The following is a 22,698-nucleotide window of genomic DNA, read 5'->3' as shown; positions in this document are numbered from 1 at the left end:
TAAGAGTGGTGAGAGTGGACAGCCTTGTCATGTTCCTGATCTTAGAGGAAGTGGTTTCAGTTTTTCAGCACTGAGAACGATGTTGGCTGTGGGTTTGTCATATATAGCCTTTAGTATGTTGAGGTAATTCCCTCTAGGCCTACCTTCTGGAGGGTTTTTATCATAAATGGGTGTTGAATTTTGTCAAAAGCTTTTTCTACATCTATTGAGATTATCATATGGTCTTTCTCCTTCAATTTGTTCATATGGTTTATCACATTGATTGATTTGCGTATACTGAAGAATCCCTGCATTACTGGGATAAACCCCACTTGATCATGGTGTATGATCCTTTTAATGTGCTGCTGGAATCTGTTTGCTAGTATTTTGCTAAGGATTTTTGTATCTATGTTCATCAGTGATATTGGCCTGTGGTTTTCTTTCTTTGTGACATCTTTGTCTGGTTTTGGTATCAGGGTGATGGTGGCCTCATAGAATGAGTTTGGGAGTGTTCCTCCCTCTGCTGTATTTTGGAAGAGTTTGAGAAGGATAGATGTTAGCTCTTCTCTAAATGTTTGATAGAATTCACCTGTGAAGCCATCTTGCCCTGGGCTTTCTTTGTTGGAAGATTTTTTTTTTTAATATCTTTATTGGCGTGTTGGAAGATTTTTAATCACAGTTTCAATTTCATTACTTATGGTTTGTCTGTTCATATTTTCTATTTCTTCCTGGTTCAGTCTTGGAAGCTTATACCTTTCTAAGAATTTGTCCATTTCTTCCAGGTTGTCCATTTTATTGGCATAGAGTTGCTTGTAGTAATCTCTCATGATCTTTTATATTTCCGCAGTGTCAGTTGTTACTTCTCCTTTCTCATTTCTAATTCTATTGATTTGAGTCTTCTCCCTTTTTTTCTTGATGAGTCTGGCTAATGGTTTATCAATTTTGTTTATCTTCTCAAAGAACCAGCTTTTAGTTTTATTGATCTTTGTTACTGTTTCCTTTATTTCATTTATTTCTGATCTGATCTTTATGATTTCTTTCCTTTTGCTAACTTTGGGGTTTTTTGGTTCTTCTTTCTTTAATTGCTTTAGGTGTAAGGTTAGGTTGTTTATTTGAGATGTTTCTTGTTTCTTGAGGTAGGCTTGTATTGCTATAAACTTCCCTCTTAGAACTGGTTTTGCTGCATCCCATTGGTTTTGGTCATCGTGTTTTCATTGTCATTTGTTTCTAGGTATTTTTTGATTTCCTCTTTGATTTCTTCAGTGATCTCTTGGTTATTTAGTAGTGTATTGTTTAGCCTCCACATGTTTGTATTTTTTACAGATTTTTTTCCTGTAATTGATATCTAGTCTCATAGTGTTGTGGTCAGAAAAGATACGTGATACGATTTCGATTTTCTTAAAGTTACCAAGGCTTGATTTGTGACCCGAGATATGATCTATCCTGGAGAATGTTCCATGAGCACTTGAGAAGGAAGTGTATTCTGTTGTTTTGGATGGAATGTCCTATAAATATCAATTAAGTCCATCTTGTTTAATGTATCATTTAAAGCTTGTGTTTCCTTATTTATTTTCATTTTGGATGATCTGTCCATTGGTGAAAGTGGGGTGTTAAAGTCCCCTACTAGATCGTGTCACTGTCGATTGCCGTTTTATGGCTGTTAGTATTTGCCTTATGTATTGAGGTGCTCCTATGCTGGGTGCCTAACTATTTACAATTGTTATATCTTCTTCTTGGATTGATCCCTTGATCATTATGTAGTGTCCTTCTATGTCTCTTGTAATAGTCTTTATTTTAAAGTCTATTTTGTCTGATATGAGAATTGCTACTCTAGCTTTCATTTGATTTTCATTTGCATGGTATATCGTTTTTCCATCCCCTCACTTTCAGTCTGTATGTGTCCCTAGGTCTGAAATGGGTCTCTTGTAGACAGCATATATACAGGTCTTGTTTCTGTATCCATTCAGCCAGTCTGTGCCTTTTGGTTGGAGCATTTAATCCATTTATATTTAAGGTAGTTATGGATATGTATGTTCCTATTATCATTTTCTTAATTGTCCTGGGTTTGTTATTGTAGGTCTTTTCCTTCTTTTGTGTTTCCTGCCTAGGGAAGTTCCTTTAGCATTTGTTGTAAAGCTGGTTTGGTGGTGCTGAATTCTCTTAGCTTTTGCTTGTCTGAAAAAGTTTTAATTTTTCCGTTGAATCTGAATGAGATCCTTGCTGGGTAGAGTATTCTTGGTTGTAGGTTTTTCCCTTCATCACTTTAAATATGTCCTGCCACTCCCTTCTGGCTTGCAGAGTTTCTGCTGAAAGATCAGCTGTTAACTTTATGGAGATTCCCTTGTATGTTATTTGTCGTTTTTCCCTTGCTGCTTTTAATATTTTTTCTTTGCATTTAAGTTTTGATCATTTGATTAATATGTGTCTTGGCATGTTTCTCCTTGGATTTATTCTGTATGGGACCCTCTGTGCTTCCTGGACTTGATTGACTATTTCCTTCCCATATTAGGGACGTTTTCAACTATAATCTCTTCAAATATTTTCTCCGTCCCTTTCTTTTTCTCTTCTTTTTCTGGGACCCCTGTGATTCAAATGTTGGTGTGTTTAGTGTTGTCCCAGATGTCTCTGAGACTGTCTTCGATTCTTTTCATCCTTTTTTCTTTATTCTGCTCCGTAGTAGTTATTTCCACTGTTTTATCTTCCAGGTCCCTTATCTGTTCTTCTGCCTCAGTTATTCTGCTACTGATTCCTTCTAGAGAATTTTAAATTTCATTAATTGTGAAATTTCATTTATTGTGTTGTTCATCATTGTTTGTTTGCTTTTTAGTTCTTCTAGGTCCTTGTTAAACGTTTCTTGTATTTTCTCCATTCTATTTCCAAGATTTTGGATCTTCTTTACTATCATTACTCTGAATTCTTTTTCAGGTATACTGGCTACTTCCTCTTCATTTGTTTGGTCTGGTGGGTTTTTACCTTGCTCCTTCATCTGCTGTGTGTTTCTCATTTTGCTTAACTTACTGTGTTTGGGGTCTGCTTTACACAGGCTGCAAGTTCGTAGTTCCCGTTGTTTTTGGTGTCTGCCCCCAGTGGCTAAGATTGGTTCAGTGGGTTGTGTAGGCTTCCTCGTGGAGGGGACTGGTGCCTGTGTTCTGGTGGATGAGGCTGGATCTTGTCTTCCTGGTGGCTAGGACCACGTCTGGTGGTGTGTTTTGGGGTGTCTGTGAGCTTATTATGATTTTAGGCAGCCTCTCTGCTAATGGGTGGGGTTGTGTTCCTGTCTTGCTAGTTGTTTGGCATAGGGAATCCAGCACTGTAGCTTGCTGGTCATTGAGTGGACCTGGGTCTTAGCTTCGAGTTGGAGATCTCTGGGAGAGCTTTCGCTGTTTGGTATTACGTGGAGCCGGGAGGTCTCTGGTGGTCCAGTGTCCTGAACTCGGCTCTCCCACCTCAGAGGCACAGGCCTGACACCTGGCCGGAGCACCAAGACCCTGTCAGCCACACGGCTTTTGGGAAGTCTGAGGTCTTGTGCCAGCGTTCAGTAGGTGTTCTGTAGGAGTTGTTCCACATGTAGATGTATTTCTGATGTATTTGTTGGGAGGAAGGTGATCTCCATATCTTACTCCTCTGCCATCTGGAAGGTCTCCTCGAAATTAATTTTTTTTTTCTTCAAAGATAGAAGATCAGAAGAAGGAAATGGATGGCTTTCTCAGTACACTGCGTAACAATCTACACGAACTAAAAGAAGATACAATTTCTTCCTTGGCTGAAACACAGAAGCTATGTGAAAACTTAACTGAAGACCTGAAGACAATAAAGAAAATCCATTCACAGGTATCTTGTTTAGGTGATTTAAGGAGTGTAAAAAGAAAGTATTATGATCTTTAACTTGATAATCCCTGTTACAGACTGAAAGCTATATAACTAAATTAGAATCCTGAAAATACCGTAGCCACTTTTGCTTATAACAGTAATTAATGTGAAATAATTGAGAGTACTTCTCTTGATTAGTTAATATTTGATGATTTGCTACATGTAGAGCCCTATTCTAAAGCACAATAAGACATACAATTCTTTTTTTTTTTTTTTTTTTTTTTTTTTTGCTGTACGCGGGCCTCTCACTGCCGTGGCCTCTCCCGTTGCGGAGCACAGGCTCCGGACACACAGGCTCCGCGGCCATGGCTCGCGGGCCCAGCCGCTCCGCGGCATGTGGGATCTTCCGGGATAGGGGCACGAACCCGTGTCCCCTGCATCGGCAGGCGGACTCTCAACCACTGCGCCACCAGGGAAGCCCAAGACATACAATTCTTTCCTCACATTGAGAAGAAAGATGAACTACAGAAATATACCATCAGGAGTACAATTAGAAGAAAATGGTCATAGCATTTAAAATGAACATGTATCTACATTTTAACTTGATAATTTTTGTTGTTTTTGTGTTTAATGTAACATGGATAGTTACTCTCTTTCACAAACTATTCCCTGCTTTCTTTTAATATTTTTGTCTCATCAGTATCAGGCATTTAAATTGTAGTACAATGATACAATTCTTAATTTTTATTGATAAATGTAATTTATGACTTGCTTCATGTAAACTCTTCCTCAGTATATGACGCTTTAAATCAAAACGAAACCTTCAAGCCAGGCAAGTCATAATCTATAAATATCAGATATATGGAAAATAATTTCTGGTATTCTTAAGCCTTTAGTAATGAATTCTGAAGTTCTGTTAAATGAGGCTATTACTACATGACGGAACTCTTTGGTCAGTGAAACTGTTGACATGGTTTAGTAAAGAATTTAGTAAAGACCAGTAAAGAATTCTTTGTTTTGGAAAGTGAGGGAAAGGGAATTCATATCCATGTCACCTGAAATGAGAAGGGAAACACATCTAAGGTTTTTAGATAAGAATTAAAGCAACTTTAGCTTTCTGCCCATGGACGCCACTGAGCAAGCATTGTTAAAGTCTCCCCCCTCCAGGGCCTTCATGTCTAAGTCAGAGTCACCCGAAGAGCCCGAACAGCTGCGGAAGCTCTTCATCGGAGGTTTGAGCTTTGAAACAACCGATGAGAGCCTGAGGAGCCATTGTGAGCAGTCAGGAGCGCGCACAGACTGTGTGGTAACAAGGGATCCAAGCACCAGGCACTCAGAGGCTTCTGGGTTGTCACGTATGCCACTGTGGAGGAGGTGGATGCAGCCATGAAGGCAAGGCCACACGAGGTGGATGGAAGAGTTGGGGAACCAAAGAGGGCCGTCTCAAGAGAAGATTCTCAAACACCTGGTGCCCACTTAACTGTGAAAAAGATTTTTGTTAGTGGCATTAAAGAAGACATTGAAGAACATCACCTAAGAGATTATTTTGAACAGTATGGAAGTGATTGAAATCACGACTGACCAAGGCAGTGGCAAAAAGAGAGGCTTTGCTTTCGTAACCTTTGATGACCATGACTCCGTAGACAGGATTGTCATTCAGAAATACCACACTGTGAATGGCCACAACTGTGAAGTAAGGAAAGCCCTATCTCAGCAAGAGATGGCTAGTGCCTCATCCAGCCAAAGAGGTCGAAGTGGTTCTGGAAGCTTTGGTGGTGGTCGTGGAGGGGGTTTTGGTGGGAATGACAGCTTTGGTCGTGAAGGAAACTTCAGTGGTCGAGCTGGCTTTGGTGACATTCATGGTGGTGATGGCTATGGTGGCATTGGGGATGGCTCTAATGGCTTTGGTAATGATGGGAGCACTTTTGGAGGTGGTGAAGGCTACAATGATTTTGGCATTTACAACAATCAATCTTCAAATTTTGAACCCATAAAAGGAGGAAACTTTGGAGGCAGAAGTGCTGGCCCCTATTGTGGTGGAAGTCAGTACTTTGCCAAACCATGAAACCAAGGTGGCTATGGCTGTTCCAGCAGCAGCAGGAGCTATGGCAGTGGCAGGAGGTTGTAATTACTGCCAGGAAAAAAAGCTTAGCAGGAGAGGAGAGCCAGGGAAGTGACAGGGAAGCTACAGGGTCAACAGATTTGTGAACTCAGCAAAGCACAGTGGTGGCAGGGCCTAACTGCTACAAAGAAGACATGTTTTAGACAATACTCGTATATGGGCAAAAAAACCTCAAGGACTGCATTTGTGACTAATTGTATAACAGGCTCTTTTAGTTTCTGTTCTGTGGAAAGTGTAAAGCATTCCAACAGAGTGTTGTTTTTTTTTTTTTTGATTAAAGTTTTTATTTATTTATTTATTTATTTATTTTTAAATTTTTTGCTTTATAACAAATTTAATCAGTTATACATATACATATGTTTCCATATCCCTTCCCTTTTGCGTCTCCCTCCCACCCTCCCTATCCCACCCCTCCAGGCGGTCACAAAGCACCGAGCTGATCTCCCTGTGCTATGCGGCTGCTTCCCACTAGCTATCTACCTTACGTTTGGTAGTGTATATATGTCCATGCCGCTCTTTCACTTTGTCACAGCTTACCCTTCCCCCTCCCCATATCCTCAAGTCCATTCTCTAGTAGGTCTGTGTCTTTATTCCTGTCTTACCCCTATGTTCTTCATGACATTTTTTTTCCTTAAATTCCATATATATGTGTCAGCATACAGTATTTGTCTTTCTCTTTCTGACTTACTTCACTCTGTATGACAGACTCTAGGTCTATCCACCTCATTACAAATAGCTCAATTTCATTTCTTTTTATGGCTGAGTAATATTCCATTGTATATATGTGCCACATCTTCTTTATCCATTCATCCGATGATGGACACTTAGGTTGTTTCCATCTCCGGGCTATTGTAAATAGGGCTGCTATGAACATTTTGCTACATGTCTCTTTTTGAATTATGGTTTTCTCAGGGTATATGCCCAGTAGTGGGATTGCTGGGTCATATGGTAGTTCTATTTGTAGTTTTTTAAGGAACCTCCATACCGTTCTCCATAGCGGCTGTACCAATTCACATTCCCACCAGCAGTGCAAGAGGGTTCCCTTTTTTCCACACCCTCTCCAGCATTTATTGTTTCTAGATTTTTTGATGATGGCCATTCTGACTGGTGTGAGATGATATCTCATTGTAGTTTTGATTTGCATTTCTCTAATGAGTAAAGATGTTGAGCATCCTTTCATGTGTTTGTTGGCAGTCTGTATATCTTCTGTGGAGAAATGTCTATTTAGGTCTTCTGCCCATTTTTGGATTGGGTTGTTTGTTTTTTTGTTATTGAGCTGCATGAGCTGCTTATAAATTTTGGAGATTAATCCTTTGTCAGTTGCTTCATTTGCAAATATTTTCTCCCATTCTGAGGGTTGTCTTTTGGTCTTGTTTATGGTTTCCTTTGCTGTGCAAAAGCTTTTAAGTCTCATTAGGTCCCATGTCTTTATTTTTGTCTTTATTTCCATTTCTCTAGGAGGTGGGTCAAAAAGGATCTTGCTGTGATTTATGTCATATAGAGTGTTCTGCCTATGTTTTCCTCTAAGAGTTTGATAGTGTCTGGCCTTACATTTAGGTCTTTAATCCATTTTGAGCTTATTTTTGTGTATGGTGTTAGGGAGTGATCTAATCTCATACTTTTACATGTCCCTATCCAGTTTTCCCAGCACCACTTATTGAAGAGACTGTCCTTTCTCCACTGTACATTCCTGCCTCCTTTATCAAAGATAAGGTGACCATATGTCCGTGGGTTTAACTCTGGGCTTTCTATCCTGTTCCATTGATCTATCTTTCTGTTTTTGTGCCAGTACCATACTGTCTTGATTACTGTAGCTTTGTAGTATAGTCTGAAGTCAGGGAGCCTGATTCCTCCAGCTCCGTTTTTCGTTCTCAAGATTGCTTTGGCTATTCGTGGTCTTTTGTGTTTCCATACAAATTGTGAAATTTTTTGTTCTAGTTCTGTGAAAAATGCCAGTGGTAGTTTGATAGGGATTGCATTGAATCTGTAGATTGCTTTGGGTAGTAGAGTCATTTTCACAATGTTGATTCTTCCAATCCAAGAACATGGTACATCTCTCCATCTATTTGTATCATCTTTAATTTCTTTCATCAGTGTCTTATAATTTTCTGCATACAGGTCTTTTGTCTCCTTAGGGAGGTTTATTCCTAGATATTTTATTCTTTTTGTTGCAATGGTAAATGGGAGTGTTTCCTTGATTTCACTTTCAGATTTTTCATCATTAGTATATAGGAATGCCAGAGATTTCTGTGCATTAATTTTGTATCCTGCAACTTTACCAAATTCATTGATTAGCTCTAGTAGTTTTCTGGTAGCATCTTTAGGATTCTCTATGTATAGTATCATGTCATCTGCAAACAGTGACAGCTTTACTTCTTCTTTTCCGATTTGGATTCCTTTTATTTCCTTTTCTTCTCTGATTGCTGTGGCTAAAACTTCCAAAACTAGGTTGAATAAGAGTGGTGAGAGTGGGCAACCTTGTCTTGTTCCTGATCTTAGTGGAAATGGTTTCAGTTTTTCACCATTGAGGATGATGCTGGCTGTGGGTTTGTCATATATGGCCTTTATTATGTTGAGGAAAGTTCCCTCTATGCCTACTTTCTGCAGGGTTTTTATCATAAATGGGTGTTGAATTTTGTCGAAAACTTTCTCTGCATCTATTGAGATGATCATATGGTTTTTCTCCTTCAGTTTGTTAATATGGTGTATCACGTTGATTGATTTGCGTATATTGAAGAATCCTTGCATTCCTGGAATAAACCCCACTTGATCATGGTGTATGATCCTTTTAATGTGCTGTTGGATTCTGTTTGCTAGTATTTTGTTGAGGATTTTTGCATCTATGTTCATCAGTGATATTGGCCTGTAGTTTTCTTTCTTTGTGACATCCTTGCCTGGTTTTGGTATCAAGGTGATGGTGGCCTCGTAGAATGAGTTTGGGAGTGTTCCTCCCTCTGCTATATTTTGGAAGAGTTTCAGAAGGATAGGTGTTAGCTCTTCTCTAAATGCTTGATAGAATTCGCCTGTGAAGCCATCTGGTCCTGGGCTTTTGTTTGTTGGAAGATTTTTTATCACAGTTTCAATTTCAGTGCTTGTGATTGGTCTGTTCATATTTTCTATTTCTTCCTGATTCAGTCTTGGCAGGTTGTGCATTTCTAAGAATTTGTCCATTTCTTCCAGGTTGTCCATTTTATTGGCATAGAGTTGCTTATAGTAATCTCTCATGATCTTTTGTATTTCTGCAGTGTCAGTTGTTACTTCTCCTTTTTCATTTCTAATTCTATTGATTTGAGTCTTCTCCCTTTTTTTCTTGATGAGTCTGGCTAATGGTTTATCAATTTTGTTTATCTTCTCAAAGAACCAGCTTTTAGTTTTATTGATCTTTGCTATCGTTTCCTTCATTTCTTTTTCATTTATTTCTGATCTGATTTTTATGATTTCTTTCCTTCTGCTAACTTTGGGATGTTTTTGTTCTTCTTTCTCTAATTGCTTTAGGTGCAAGGTTAAGTTGTTTATTCGAGATGTTTCCTGTTTCTTAAGGTGGGATTGTATTGCTATAAACTTCCCTCTTAGAACTGCTTTTGCTGCATCCCATAGGTTTTGGGTCGTCGTGTCTCCATTGTCATTTGTTTCTAGGTATTTTTTAATTTCCTCTTTGATTTCTTCAGTGATCACTTCGTTATTAAGTAGTGTATTGTTTAGCCTCCATGTGTTTGTATTTTTTACAGCTCTTTTCCTGTAATTGATATCTAGTCTCATAGCATTGTGGTCGGAAAAGATACTTGATACAATTTCAATTTTCTTAAATTTACCAAGGCTTGATTTGTGACCCAAGATATGATCTATCCTGGAGAATGTTCCATGAGCACTTGAGAAAAATGTGTATTCTGTTGTTTTTGGATGGAATGTCCTATGAATATCAATTAAGTCCATCTTGTTTAATGTATCATTTAAAGCTTGTGTTTCCTTATTTATTTTTATTTTGGATGATCTGTCCATTGGTGAAAGTGGGGTGTTAAAGTCCCCTACTATGATTGTGTTACTGTCGATTTCTCCTTTTATGGCTGTTAGTATTTGCCTTATGTATTGAGGTGCTCCTATGTTTGGTGCATAAATATTTATAATTGTTATATCTTCTTCTTGGATCGATCCCTTGATCATTAGGTAGTGTCCTTCTTTGTCTCTTCTAGTAGTCTTTATTTTAAAGTCTATTTTGTCTGATATGAGAATTGCTACTCCAGCTTTCTTTTGGTTTCCATTTGCATGGAATATCTTTTTCCATCCCCTTACTTTCAGTCTGTATGTGTCTCTAGGTCTGACGTGGGTCTCTTGTAGACAGCATATATATGGGTCTTGTTTTTGTATCCATTCAGCCAATCTGTATCTTTTGGTGGGAGCATTTAGTCCATTTACATTTAAGGTAATTATCGATGTGTATGTTCCTGTTCCCATTTTCTTAATTGTTTTGTGTTCGTTATTGTAGGTCTTTTACTTCTGTTGTGTTTCTTGCCTAGAGAAGTTCCTTTAGCATTTGTTGTAAAGCTGGTTTGGTGGTGCTGAACTCTCTCAGCTTTTGCTTGTCTGTAAACGTTTTAATTTCTCCATCAAATCTGAATGAGATCCTTGCTGGGTAGAGTAATCTTGGTTGCAGGTTTTTCTCCTTCATCACTTTAATTATGTCCTGCCACTCCCTTCTGGCTTGTAGAGTTTCTGCTGAGAGATCAGCTGTTATCCTGATGGGGATTCCCTTGTGTGTTATTTGTTGTTTTTGCCTTGCTGCTTTTAATATGATTTCTTTGTGTTTAATTTTTGACAGTTTGATTAATATGTGTCTTGGCGTATTTCTCCTTGGATTTATTCTGTATGGGACTCTCTGTGCCTCCTGGACTTGATTAACTATTTCCTTTCCCATATTAGGGAAGTTTTCAACTATAATCTCTTCAAATATTTTCTCAGTCCCTTTCTTTTTCTCTTCTTCTTCTGGAACCCCTATAATTCGAATGTTGGTGCGTTTAATGTTGTCCCAGAGGTCTCTGAGACTGTCCTCTGTTCTTTTCATTCTTTTTTCTTTATTTTGCTCTGCAGCAGTTATTTCCACTATTTTATCTTCCACCTCACTTATCCGTTCTTCTGCCTCAGTTATTCTGCTATTGATCCCATCTAGAGTATTTTTTATTTCATGTATTGTGTTTTTAATCGATGCTTGATTCATCTTTAGTTCTTCTAGGTCCTTGTTAACTGTTTCTTGCATTTTGTCTATTCTATTTCCAAGATTTTGGATCTGGGAAATAGAATCTTGGATCATCTTTACCATCATTATTCTGAATTCTTTTTCAGGTAGACTGCCTATTACCTCTTCATTTGTTAGGTCTGGTGGGTTTTTATCTTGCTCCTTCTCCTGCTGTGTGTTTTTCTGTCTTCTCATTTTGCTTATGTTACTGTGTTTGGGGTCTCCTTTTTGCAGGCTGCAGGTTCGTAGTTCCCGTTGTTTTTGGTGTCTGTCCCCAGTGGCTAAGGTTGGTTTAGTGGGTTGTGTAAGCTTCCTGGTGGAGGGGACTAGTGCCTGTGTTCTGGTGGATGAGGCTGGATCTTGTCTTTCTGGTGGGCAGGTTCACGTCTGGTGGTGTGTTTTGGGGTGTCTGCAGACTTTTTATGATTTTAGGCCACCTCTCTGCTAATGGGTGGCGTTGTGTTCCTGTCTTGCTAGTTGTTTGGCTTAGGGTGTCCAGCACTGTAGCTTGCTGGTCGTTGAGTGAAGCTGGGTGCTGGTGTTGAGATGGAGATCTCTGGAAGATTTTCGCCGTTTGATATTATGTGGAGCTGGGAGGTCTCTTGTGGACCAGTGTCCTGAAGTTGGCTCTCCCACCTCAGAGGCACAGCACTGACTCGGGGCTCCTCAATTTGGGATGATGTGTTGTCTATTCATGTATTCCACAGATGCAGGGTACATCAAGTTGATTGTGGAGCTTTAATCCGCTGCTTCTGAGGCTGCTGGGAGAGGTTTCCCTTTCTCTTCTTTGTTCTCACAGCTCCTGGGTCTCAGCTTTGGATTTGGCCCCGCCTCTGCGTGTAGGTCGCCGGAGGGCGTCTGTTCTTCGCTCAGACAGGACAGGGTTAAAGGAGCAGCCTCTTCGGGGACTCTGGCTCACTTAGGCCGGGCGGGAGGAAGGGGCACGGAGTGCGGGGCGAGCCTGCAGCGGCAGAGGTCGGCGTGACGTTGCACCAGCCCGAGGCGCACCGTGCGTTCTCCCAGGGAAGCCGCCCCTGGATCCCGGGACCCCGGCAGTGGTGGGCTGCACAGGCTCCCGGAATGGCGGTGTGGGCAGTGACCTGCGCTCGCACACAGGCTTCTTGGCGGCGGCAGCAGCAGCCCCAGCGTCCCACGCCCGTCACTGGGCTCCGCGCTTTCAGTCGCGACTCGCGCCCGTCTGTGGAGCCCCTTTAAGCAGCGCTCTTAATCCCCTCTCCTCGCGCACCAGGAAACCAAGAGGGAAGAAAAAGTCTCTTGCCTCTTCGGCAGCTCCAGAGTTTTCCCGGACTCCCTCCCGGCTAGCTGTGGCACATTAGCCCCCTTCAGGCTGAGTTCTCGCCGCCAGCCCCAGTCCTCTCCCTGCACTCTGACCGAAGCCCGAGCCTCAGCTTCCAGTGCTGCGCGCCCCGGCAGGCGAGCAGACAAGCCTCTCGGGCTGGTGAGTGCCGCTCGGCACCGATCCTCTGTGTGGGGATCTCTCCGCTTTGCACTACCCAGGTATGTGGGGGGTTTCTTGCCTTTTGGGAGGTCTGGGGTCTTCTGCCAGCGTTCAGTAGGTGTTCTGTAGGAGTTGTTCCACGTGTAGCTGTATTTCTGGTGTATCCGTGGGGAGGAAGGTGATCTCCGCGTCTTACTCTTGCACCATCTTACCCGGAAGTCTCCCAACAGAGTGTTTTAATGTAGGTTTTTTTTTTTTTGCACCTGTGCTGTTGGTTGCTAAATGTAATAGTCTGATCATGACACTGAATATACATGTCTTTTTTAAAATGTGCTGTGTGAAGTTAGTCTACTCTGAAGCCATCTTGGTAAACTACACCAACAGTGTGAAGTTAGAATTTCTTCATGGTGATGGCAGGTTCCAAATTTATTTACAACCTGCTTGGGTGGAGAAGACATTGTCTTCAGAAACCTTAGTGTAGTCGAACTGACAGTTACTGTGTTGTGACCTGGAGTTCACAGTTAAAAGGGTCACCCAGGGCTTCCCTGGTGGTGCAGTGGTTGAGAGTCTGCCTGCCTATGCAGGGGACACGGATTCGTGCCCCAGTCCGGGAAGATCCGACATGTCGCAGAGCTGCTAGGCCCGTGAGCCATGGCTGCTGAGCCTGCGCTCCGCAATGGGAGAGGCCACAACAGTGAGAGGCCCGCGTACGGAAAAAAAAAAAAAAAGGGTCACCCAAGCAAAGTAATGGAGTTTTTTGGTTATTAATATGATTGTTGGCACGTCCTATGCAATATATCTAAATTGACTTATGGTACCAGATGAAGTTCTAGATGGGAATGAAGCTTGTATATCATCCATTATCATGTGTAATCAATAAATGATTTAATACCCTCTTGAGGGAATTCCCTGGCATTCCAGTGGTTAGGACTTGGTGCTTTCACTGCCATGGCCCAGTTCCATCCCTGGTGGGGAAACTAAGGTTCTGCAAGCTGCACAGCACGGCTGAAAAAACAACAAAACAAAACCCTCTTGAATGGAATGAGAAAGAAAAAAAAGAAAGCAACTTTAAGATTATTTGTTTCCCTAATTGATAAGCATGAACCTTTTCAGACAAAAGGTTAATATTGGAAATCAGTACAAATGATAGTTAACATTTATTGAGCAACTCCTATGTGTTTATTCCTCCCACCCACCAATACAGATACAGGTTCTATTACTAGCCTAGTTTTCTAATGAGGGAACTGAGGCCTCAAGGGCATCTTACAATAGTTAGATCCCCTTATAGCCGTAGTGGTGATTATACTGCCTGAAAGGCATCCATTTTTGAGGGGCTCTTCTATATGTTTCTAGCACATATTCTTGCTGTTTGAAATTGCAACAAGTTTACCTTAAACCTGCCTAGATCTTTTTAGGTATGTAGATCAGCTTTTTATTAATTAGCTGTTTTGAAATGTTTAAAATTGGCAAGCAACTGTTTAAAAACAAACAAAACAGGACTTCCCTGGTGGTCCAGTGGTAAAGAATCCACCTTACAATGCGGGGGACGTGGATTCAATCCCTGGTCAGGGACCTGGGATCCTGCATGCTGTGGGGCAACTAAGCCCGTGCGCCACAACTACTGAGCCCATGCACCTTAACTAGGGAGCCTGCGTGCCACAAACTACAGAGACCACATGGTCTGGAACTGTCGCACCACAACTAGAGAGAAGCCTGCATGCTGCAAGGAAGAGTCCACACGCCGCAATGAAAGATCCTGCATACCTCAATGAAGATTCTACATGCCGCAACTAAGACCTGACACAGCCAAAAAAAAAAAAAAAAGCTCTTAAAAACATCCTAATATTTAAAAAAAAAATCCACCTGTGCCGTGAAAAGTATTTTAGCATGAGTGGTTTGACTTCCCTGGCTTAAAGAAAGCAAGTTTACTAACTGAGCTATTTCTGAGATATTCTAGAACTTGAGGTTAGTGCTAACAAACCAGTGATGTAAACTCTGAACACCTGGTTACATGTAGATAAATCTGAAAATACCTGCATTTCCCTCTACTTTGAGATTAGTAAAAATACTGACACTCTATTCATAATCAAAATGTTAGATGTATATTGTCAGCTGATGTGTTATTCAGAAATGTGTTTAAAGATCCCAAGTATGAGAAAAGGTTAAGCTCTATTTATTTATTTATTTGGCCACACCTCGAGGCTTGCGGGATCTTAGTTCCCCAACCAGGGATTGAACCCGCACCCTTGGCAGTGAAAGCACAGTGTCCCAACCACTGAACTGTCAGGGAATTCCCTCTATTTACATCTTATTAATATGATCCAACTAAGTTCTGTAAAATGTTTCAGCTCTATTAACTGATAATATTTTTGGACTTCTTGACCCATTAGATTTTCAGCATTACTTTGTCTTCTAGTAGTGTTATCAGTTAAGAAGCAACTATGTATATCTGTCAAAATGGTTCTCAAACACAATGTGACATTTTGGTGTATTTGGTTAGTTTTGAGGTACTCGGAAAGTAACTTGTTACTTATAGTTAAAAGAAGAATGTTTGCTAATTATTTACTTTTTTAGAAATGCCTGTAATATTATTATCCATTTAATATCACTTCTAGAAATCTCCTGTATGTGAGAGAGATGGTGTTAAAGATCTGTTGTCAGGAATTTTTATAATTCTCACCTATGGGAAAATACTTTATATCAGTATAGAAAAAAAGTTGAACTGTTATAATTTCAGTCTTTTCCTTCCCCACACCTTTCTTACAGGAACTTTGCCAGTTAATCAATCTTTGGAAGGAGAGATTCTGTGCTTTGGAGGAAAAGTGTGAAAACATGTGGAAACCACTTAGCAGTGTTCAAGAAAATACAGAGCAGTAAGATGTTTTAAAATTCTTTTTAATATATCTTTTCTGAATAAGTTACAGTCTTTATAATCTCCACTTTCCCCCAAATACTTCAGTGTGTATCCTAAAAATATAAGCTACTATCTTATATAATAATTATTTTCTTTAAAAAAATTTAAAAAAAATTTTTTTGGAGTATAGTTGATTTACAATGTTGTGTTAGCTTCAGGTGTACAGCAAAGTGAATCACTTATACATATGCATGTATCTGTTCTTTTTTAGATTCTTTTCCCATGCAGGTTATTACAGAATATTGAGTAGAGTTCCCTGTACTATATAGTAGGTCTTTATTAATTATCTATTATAATAGTTATTTTAAATTAGAAAATTAATATTGAGAACTACTATTATCTAATATACAGACCTATTTCAAATTTTGCCAATTCTCTCACTAATGTTCTTTATAAGAAAAGAAAAAGATTTTCCTCCTGGTCCAGGATTTAATTCAGGATCACACATTGCATTTAATTGTCATATCTCTTTTTTGTTTGTTTGTTTTGTTTTTTGTTTTGCGGTACACGGGCCTCTCACTGTTGTGGCCTCTCCCATTGCGGAGCACAGGCTCCGGACGCGCAGGCTCAGCAGCCAAGGCTCACGGGCCTAGCTGCTCTGCGGCATGTGGGATCTTCCCAGACCGGGGCACGAACCCGTGTCCCCTGCATCGGCAGGCGGACTCTCAACCACTGCGCCACCAGGGAAGCCCTAATTGTCATGTCTCTTGAGTCTTCTTTAATATGGAGCAGTTCCTTAGTTTTTGTCTTTTATAGCTTTTTTTCAAAGAGCATAGAATATTTATTTAGTACAATGTCCCTCAGTTGGGGTTGGCTTTCATGATTAGTTGCAGTTATCAAGAAGACCACAAAGGTGGTATGTTCTTAGTGCATCTCAGATATCAAGAGGTTTAACTTTGATAATTTGGTTGTAATGTTGTCCTCTAGATTTCCTTTGCAATTAATAAAGAACATAAGGGGAGATACTTTGAAACTATATAAGTATCCTGTTCCTCTTAGAATCTATTGATATGTATTTCTTTTTTGGGGGGGTGGTACGTGGGCCTCTCACTGCTGCGGCCTCTCCCGTTGTGGAGCACAGGCTCTGGACGCGCAGGCCCAGCGGCCATGGCTCACGGGCCCAGCCGCTCCGTGGCATGTGGAATCCTCCTGGACCGGGGCACGAACCCGTGTCCCCTGCATCGGCAGGCGGACTCCTAACCACTGCGCCACCAGGGGAGCCCTTGATATGTATTTCTGATCCCATCATTCCTTCAACATTTGTTAGTTGGCATTCTACTGAGAGGAAGAATTTTCCCTTTGTCCTGCCATTTCTTCTTTTTTTTTTTAAATTTATTTATTTTTAACTGTGTTGGGTCTTTGTTGCTGCATGCAGGCTTTCTCTAGTTGCAGCAAGCGGGGGCTACTCTTCCTTGCAGTGCATGGGCTTTTCATTGCAGTGGCTTCTCTTGTTGCGGAGCACAGGCTCTAGGTGCGCTCACTTCAGAAGTTGTGGCACACGGGCTCAGTAGCTACAGCTCACGGGCTCTAGAGCGCAGGCTCAGTAGCTGTGGCGCACGGGCTTAGTTGCTCCACGGCATGTGGGATCCTCCCAGACCAGGGCTCAAACCTGTGTTCCCTGCATTGGCAGGTGGATTCTCAACCACTGCACCACCAGGGGAGCCCCTTGCCATTTATTCTTATTCATTTATTTATGTTAGCAAGTACTCATGCATTCTTTTATCCTCTGGGTATAGTCCACTATTATTTATTCTGATTTTCAAATTATCCCAGTTTTGGCTAGTGAGAGCCTCTTCAACTTATCTCCTGTGTCCTTTTGATATGACCTGTCCTTTTTGAGCATTTTCTTACTTTCTGATATAGCAAGATATTCCAGGTATCTTGTACTTTCTCAGCCCCAGCTCTAAAATCATATTAATATAAACCAAGATCTGGGCACTAGGTGTTCTTATTGCTACTGTGGTGTCATTTCTTCTAAGGCTCCCTAGGTGGACATAGCTAGAAATACATGTGTGAATGTGTATATATACGTGCACTTAAATATCTTTCTTTTCTGTATTTGTGCTCCCTTTTCAGACAGAAACCTGGCTCTCATCCACAATATATCTACCTATTTGCTCAATTTTAGAATACACATTAAGTAATTTCACAATTTCTAACCCATATCCATGATGAAATATATACTTACTAATTAGAGTAGGGTTTGGCAAACTATGGCTGCTGGGCCGGATGCCTGCTACTTCAAGTAATTTTATTGGACACGGTCATGTTGGTTTACTCAATCTGCCTGTTTGTTTATGTGTTGCCTTTAGCTATCTTTGACTGCCTTTGCACTGCAAAGGTTACATCAAAGACTATATACCTGTAAACCTAAAATATTTGCTATCTGGATTTCTAAGAAAAAGTTTTTAAGAAAAGCTGATTCCTGCACTAGTGTTTAGTGTTGCTTTATAGCCTCATTGCTTGCCAGTCTCACATCCTTATCATATATTCTGATCAGCCTTATGATTTCTTTTAGAAGAAAGATTTAAAGACATGATCTATTTTTAATTTTTTGTATGAGGTATGGAGTTTCTCAAGATTCATCTATAGATTCATCTATAGAATATCTATAGATATTCTAAACTCATGAGGATAAGGGTATTCTGATATTTACCCCTATTTTTGCCCATTAAATTGTTCCTTTCTGAAGTTCCAAACAGGTCTGCTGGTCACAAATGCTATTTTCCTTTGTCTGAGAATATCTTGACTTTCCTTTCATTCCTGAAAAATAATTTCACTGGCTATAGAATTCTGGGTTGACAGGTCTTTTCTTTCAGCACCTGGAATATGTTGTTTCATTTCCTTTTGGTCTCCATGAGATGAGAAATCCAATCATTTGAATCCATGTCATTCAAATGATTGTTCACCTATAGGTAGTTTCTCTGTAGCTGGTTTCAACATTTTTTGTTTGTCCTTAGTTTTTAGAAGTTTGATTATATTGTGTCTTCTTTTTGGCGGTACACAGGCCACTGTTGTGGCCTCTCCCATTGCGGACCACAGGCTCCAGACGTGAAGGCTCAGTGGCCATGGTTCATGGGCCCAGCCGCTCCGCGGCATGTGGGATCTTCCCAGACTGGGGCAGGAACCCATGTCCCCTGCATCGGCAGGCGGACTGTCAACCACTGCGCCACCAGGGAAGCCCCTATATTGTGTCTCCTTATGTATTTCTTTGAGTTAATCCAATTTGGGTTTGCTCAGCTTCTTGAATCTGTAGACTTATGCCTTTCACCAAACTTGTAAATTTTCATCCATTCTTTCTTTTCATTTTTTTTTTTTAAACCAAGAATTGTCTGTCTGTTTGTTTGTTTTTTGGTGACACTGCTTGGCTTGTGGGATCTTAGTTCCCTAACCGGGGATTTAACCTGGGCCACAGCAGTGAAAGCACTGAGTCCTAACCACTGGACCACCAGGGAACTCCCTTCATTATTTCTTTGAACATTTTATCAGCCCTATATTTTTCTCCTCTGCTTCTAGAACTATGATGACACAAATGTTAGATCTTTTATTATGGTCCCATAGGTCTCTGAGGCTATAGATACTAGTCTATTTTCTCTTCGTTGATTGATTGAGTATATCCTGTAATCTGTCTTTGTCTTTATGTCCACTGACCCTTCCTTTGTCATCTCTAACCTAATATTGAACGCATTCAGTAAGGTGTTTTATTTCAGTTACCGCTTTTTTCAGTTTATAATTTTCATTTGCTTCTTTTTTCTTAAATCTCTTCTATTTCTTGTTAAGATTCTCTCTTTTTTTTTTTTTACATGTGTTTTCTTTTTTTTTTTTTTGGCCGCACCTCGCAGCCTGTGGGATCTTAGTTCCCCAACCATGGATTGAACCCAGGCCCTTGGCAGTGAGAGCATGGAGTCTTAACCACTGGACCTCCAGGGAATTTCCTTTAGATGTGGGGTGTTTTTTTTGGATTTTTATTTTATTTATTTTTTCATAGAGCAGGTTCTTATTAGTCATCAATTTTATACACATCAGTGTATACATATCAATGCCAATCGCCCAATTCATCACACCACCATCCCCATCCCCCCACGGCTTTCCCTCCTTGGTGTCCATACATTTGTTCTCTACATCTGTGTCTCAACTTCTGCCCAGCAAACCGGTTCATCTGTACCATTTTTCTAGGTTCCACATACATGTGTTAATATACGATATTTGTTTTTCTCTTTCTGACTTACTTCACTCTGTATGACAGTCTCTAGATCCATCCATGTCTCAATAAATGACCCAATTTCGTTCCTTTCAATGGCTGAGTAATATTCCATTGTATATATGTACCACATCTTCTTTATCCATTCATCTGTCGATGGGCATTTAGGTTGCTTCCATGACCTGGCTATTGTACGTAGTGCTGCAATGAACATTGGGGTGCATACGTCTTTTTGAATTATGGTTTTCTCTGGATATGTTCCCAGTAGCGGGATTGCTGGGTCATATGGTAATACTATTTTTAGTTTTTTAAGGAACCTCCATACTGTTCTCCATAGTGGCTGTATCAATTTATATTACCACCAACAGTGCAAGAAGCTTCCCTTTTCTCCACACCCTCTCCAGCATTTGTTGTTTGTAGATTTTCTGATGATGCCCATTCTAACTGGGGTGAGGTGATACCTCATTGTAGTTTTGATTTGCATTTCTCTAATAATTAGTGATGTGGAGCAGCTTTTCATTTGCTTCTTTGCCATCTGTATGTCTTCTTTGGAGAAATGTCTATTTAGGTCTTCTGCCCATATTTGGATTGGGTTGTTTGTTTCTTTAATATTGAGCTGCATGAGCTGTTTATATATTTTGCAGATTAATCCTTTGTCCATTGATTCGTTTGCAAATATTTTCTCCCATTCTGAGTGTTATCTTTTCGTCTTGTTTATGGTTTCCTCTGCTGTGCAAAAGCTTTTAAGTTTCATTAGGTCCCATTTGTTTATTTTTGTTCTTATTTCCATTACTCTAGGAGGTGGGTCAAAAAACATCTTGCTGTGATTTATGTCAAAGGGGGCTCTTCCTATGTTTTCCTCTAAGAGTTTTATAGCATCTGGTCTTACATTTAGGTCTCGAGTCCATTTTGAGTTTATTTTTGTGTATGGTGTTAGGGAGTGTTCTAATTTCATTCCTTTACATGTAGCTGTCCAGTTTTCCCAGCACCACTTACTGAAGAGACTGCCTTTTCTCCATTGTATATCCTTGCCTCCTTTGTCATAGAATAATTGACCATAGGTGCGTGGGTTTATCTCTGGGCTTTCTATGTTGTTCCATTGATCTTTGTTTCTGTTTTGTGCCAGTACTGTATTGTCTTGATTACTGTAGCTTTGTAGTATAGTCTGAAGTCAGGGAGTCTGATGCCTCCTGGCTCATTTTTTTCCCTCAAGACTGCTTTGGCTATTCAGGGTCTTTTGTGTCTTCATACAAATTTTAAGACTTTTTGTTCTGGTTCCGTAAAAAATGCCATTGGTAATTTGTTTGGGATTGCATTGAATCTGTAGATTGCTTTGGGTAGTATAGTCATTTCCACAATATTGATTCTTCCAATCCAAGAACATGATATATCTCTCCATCTGTTGGTATCATCTTTAATTTCTTTCATCAGTGTCTTATAGTTTTCTGCATACAGGTGTTTTGTCTCCCCAGGTAGTTTTATTCCTAGGTATTTTATTCTTTTTGTTGCAATGGTAAATGGGAGTGTTATCTTAATTTCTCTTTCAGATTTTTCATCATTAGTGTATAGGAATGCCAGAGATTTCTGTGCATTAATTTTGTATCCTGCTACTTTACCAAATTCATTGATTAGCTCTAGTAGTTTTCTGGTGGCATTTTTAGGATTCTCTATGTATAGTATCATGTCATGTGCAAACAGTGACAATGTTACTTCTTCTTTTACAATTTGTATTCCTTTTCTTCTCTGATTGCCATGGCTAGGATTTGCAAAACTATGTTGAATAATAGTGGTGAGAGTGGACTTCCTTGTCTTGTTCCTGATCTTAGAGGAAATGCTTTCAGTTTTTCGCCATTGAGAATGGTGTTTGCTGTGGTATTGTCATATATGGCCTTTATTATGTTGAGGTAGATTCTCTCTATGCCCACTTTCTGGAGAGTTTTTATCATAAATGGGTGTTGAATTTTGTCAAAAACTTTTTCTGCATCTATTGCGATGACCATATGGTTTTTATTCTTCAGTTTGTTAATATTGTGTATCACATTGATTGGTTTGTGTATATTGAAGAATCTTTGCATCCGTGGGATAAACCCCACTTGATCATGGTGTATGATCCTTTTAATGTGTTGTTGGATTCTGTTTGCTAGTATTTTGTTGAGGATTTTTGCATCTATATTCATCAGTGATATTGGTCTGTAATTTTCTTTTTTTGTAGTATCTTTGTCTGGTTTTGGTATCAGGGTGATGCTGGCCTCCTAGAATAAGTTTGGGAATGTTTCTTCTTCTGCAATTTTTTGAAGAGTTTGAGAAGGATGGGTGTTAGCTCTTCTCTAAATGTTTGATAGAATTCACCTCTGAAGCCATCTGGTCTTGGACTTTTGTTTGTTGGAAGATTTTTAATCACAGTTTCAATTTCATTACTTATGGTTTGTCTGTTCATATTTTCTATTTCTTCCTGGTTCAGTCTTGGAAGCTTATACCTTTCTAAGAATTTGTCCATTTCTTCCAGGTTGTCCATTTTATTGGCATAGAGTTGCTTGTAGTAATCTCTCATGATCTTTTATATTTCCGCAGTGTCAGTTGTTACTTCTCCTTTCTCATTTCTAATTCTATTGATTTGAGTCTTCTCCCTTTTTTTCTTGATGAGTCTGGCTAATGGTTTATCAATTTTGTTTATCTTCTCAAAGAACCAGCTTTTAGTTTTATTGATCTTTGCTATCGTTTCCTTCATTTCTTTTTCATTTATTTCTGCTCTGATCTTTATGATTTCTTTCCTTCTGCTAACTTTGGGTATTGTTTGTTCTTCTTTCTCTAGTTCCTTTACGTGTAAGGTAGATTGTCTATTTGAGAATTTTCTTGTTTCTTGAGGTAGGCTTCTATACCTATAAACTTCCCTCTTAGAACTGCTTTTGCTGCATCCTATAGGTTTTGGGTCATTGTGTTTTCATTGTCATTTGTCTCTAGGTATTTTTTGATTTCCTCTTTG

At 39.9% G+C, this 22,698-nt stretch overlaps 1 protein-coding gene and 1 pseudogene across 2 annotated transcripts in view; both read left to right on the top strand.

Moving 5' to 3' along the window:
* The window catches only part of KIF11 (kinesin family member 11), a 61,672-nt gene that overhangs the window by 25,133 nt on the left and 13,841 nt on the right, over positions 1–22,698 (top strand). Inside the window, exons 16-17 of the mRNA XM_081243090.1 lie at positions 3,652–3,810; positions 15,367–15,473. Of these exons, the coding sequence (XP_081099216.1) occupies positions 3,652–3,810; positions 15,367–15,473 (266 nt within the window). The remainder of the gene's footprint in view (positions 1–3,651; positions 3,811–15,366; positions 15,474–22,698) is intronic.
* On the top strand, positions 4,913–5,854 carry LOC308620010 (heterogeneous nuclear ribonucleoprotein A1-like; annotated as a pseudogene). The gene has a single exon. The product of its transcript is annotated as a heterogeneous nuclear ribonucleoprotein A1-like (transcript).

This window comes from Mesoplodon bidens (assembly GCF_964165515.1).
Source record: "Mesoplodon bidens genome assembly, chromosome: 1".
NCBI classification, from domain to species: Eukaryota; Metazoa; Chordata; class Mammalia; order Artiodactyla; family Ziphiidae; genus Mesoplodon; species Mesoplodon bidens.
Note: the sequence above shows the minus strand (reverse complement) of the source record. Positions and strands in the feature narration are given on the sequence as shown.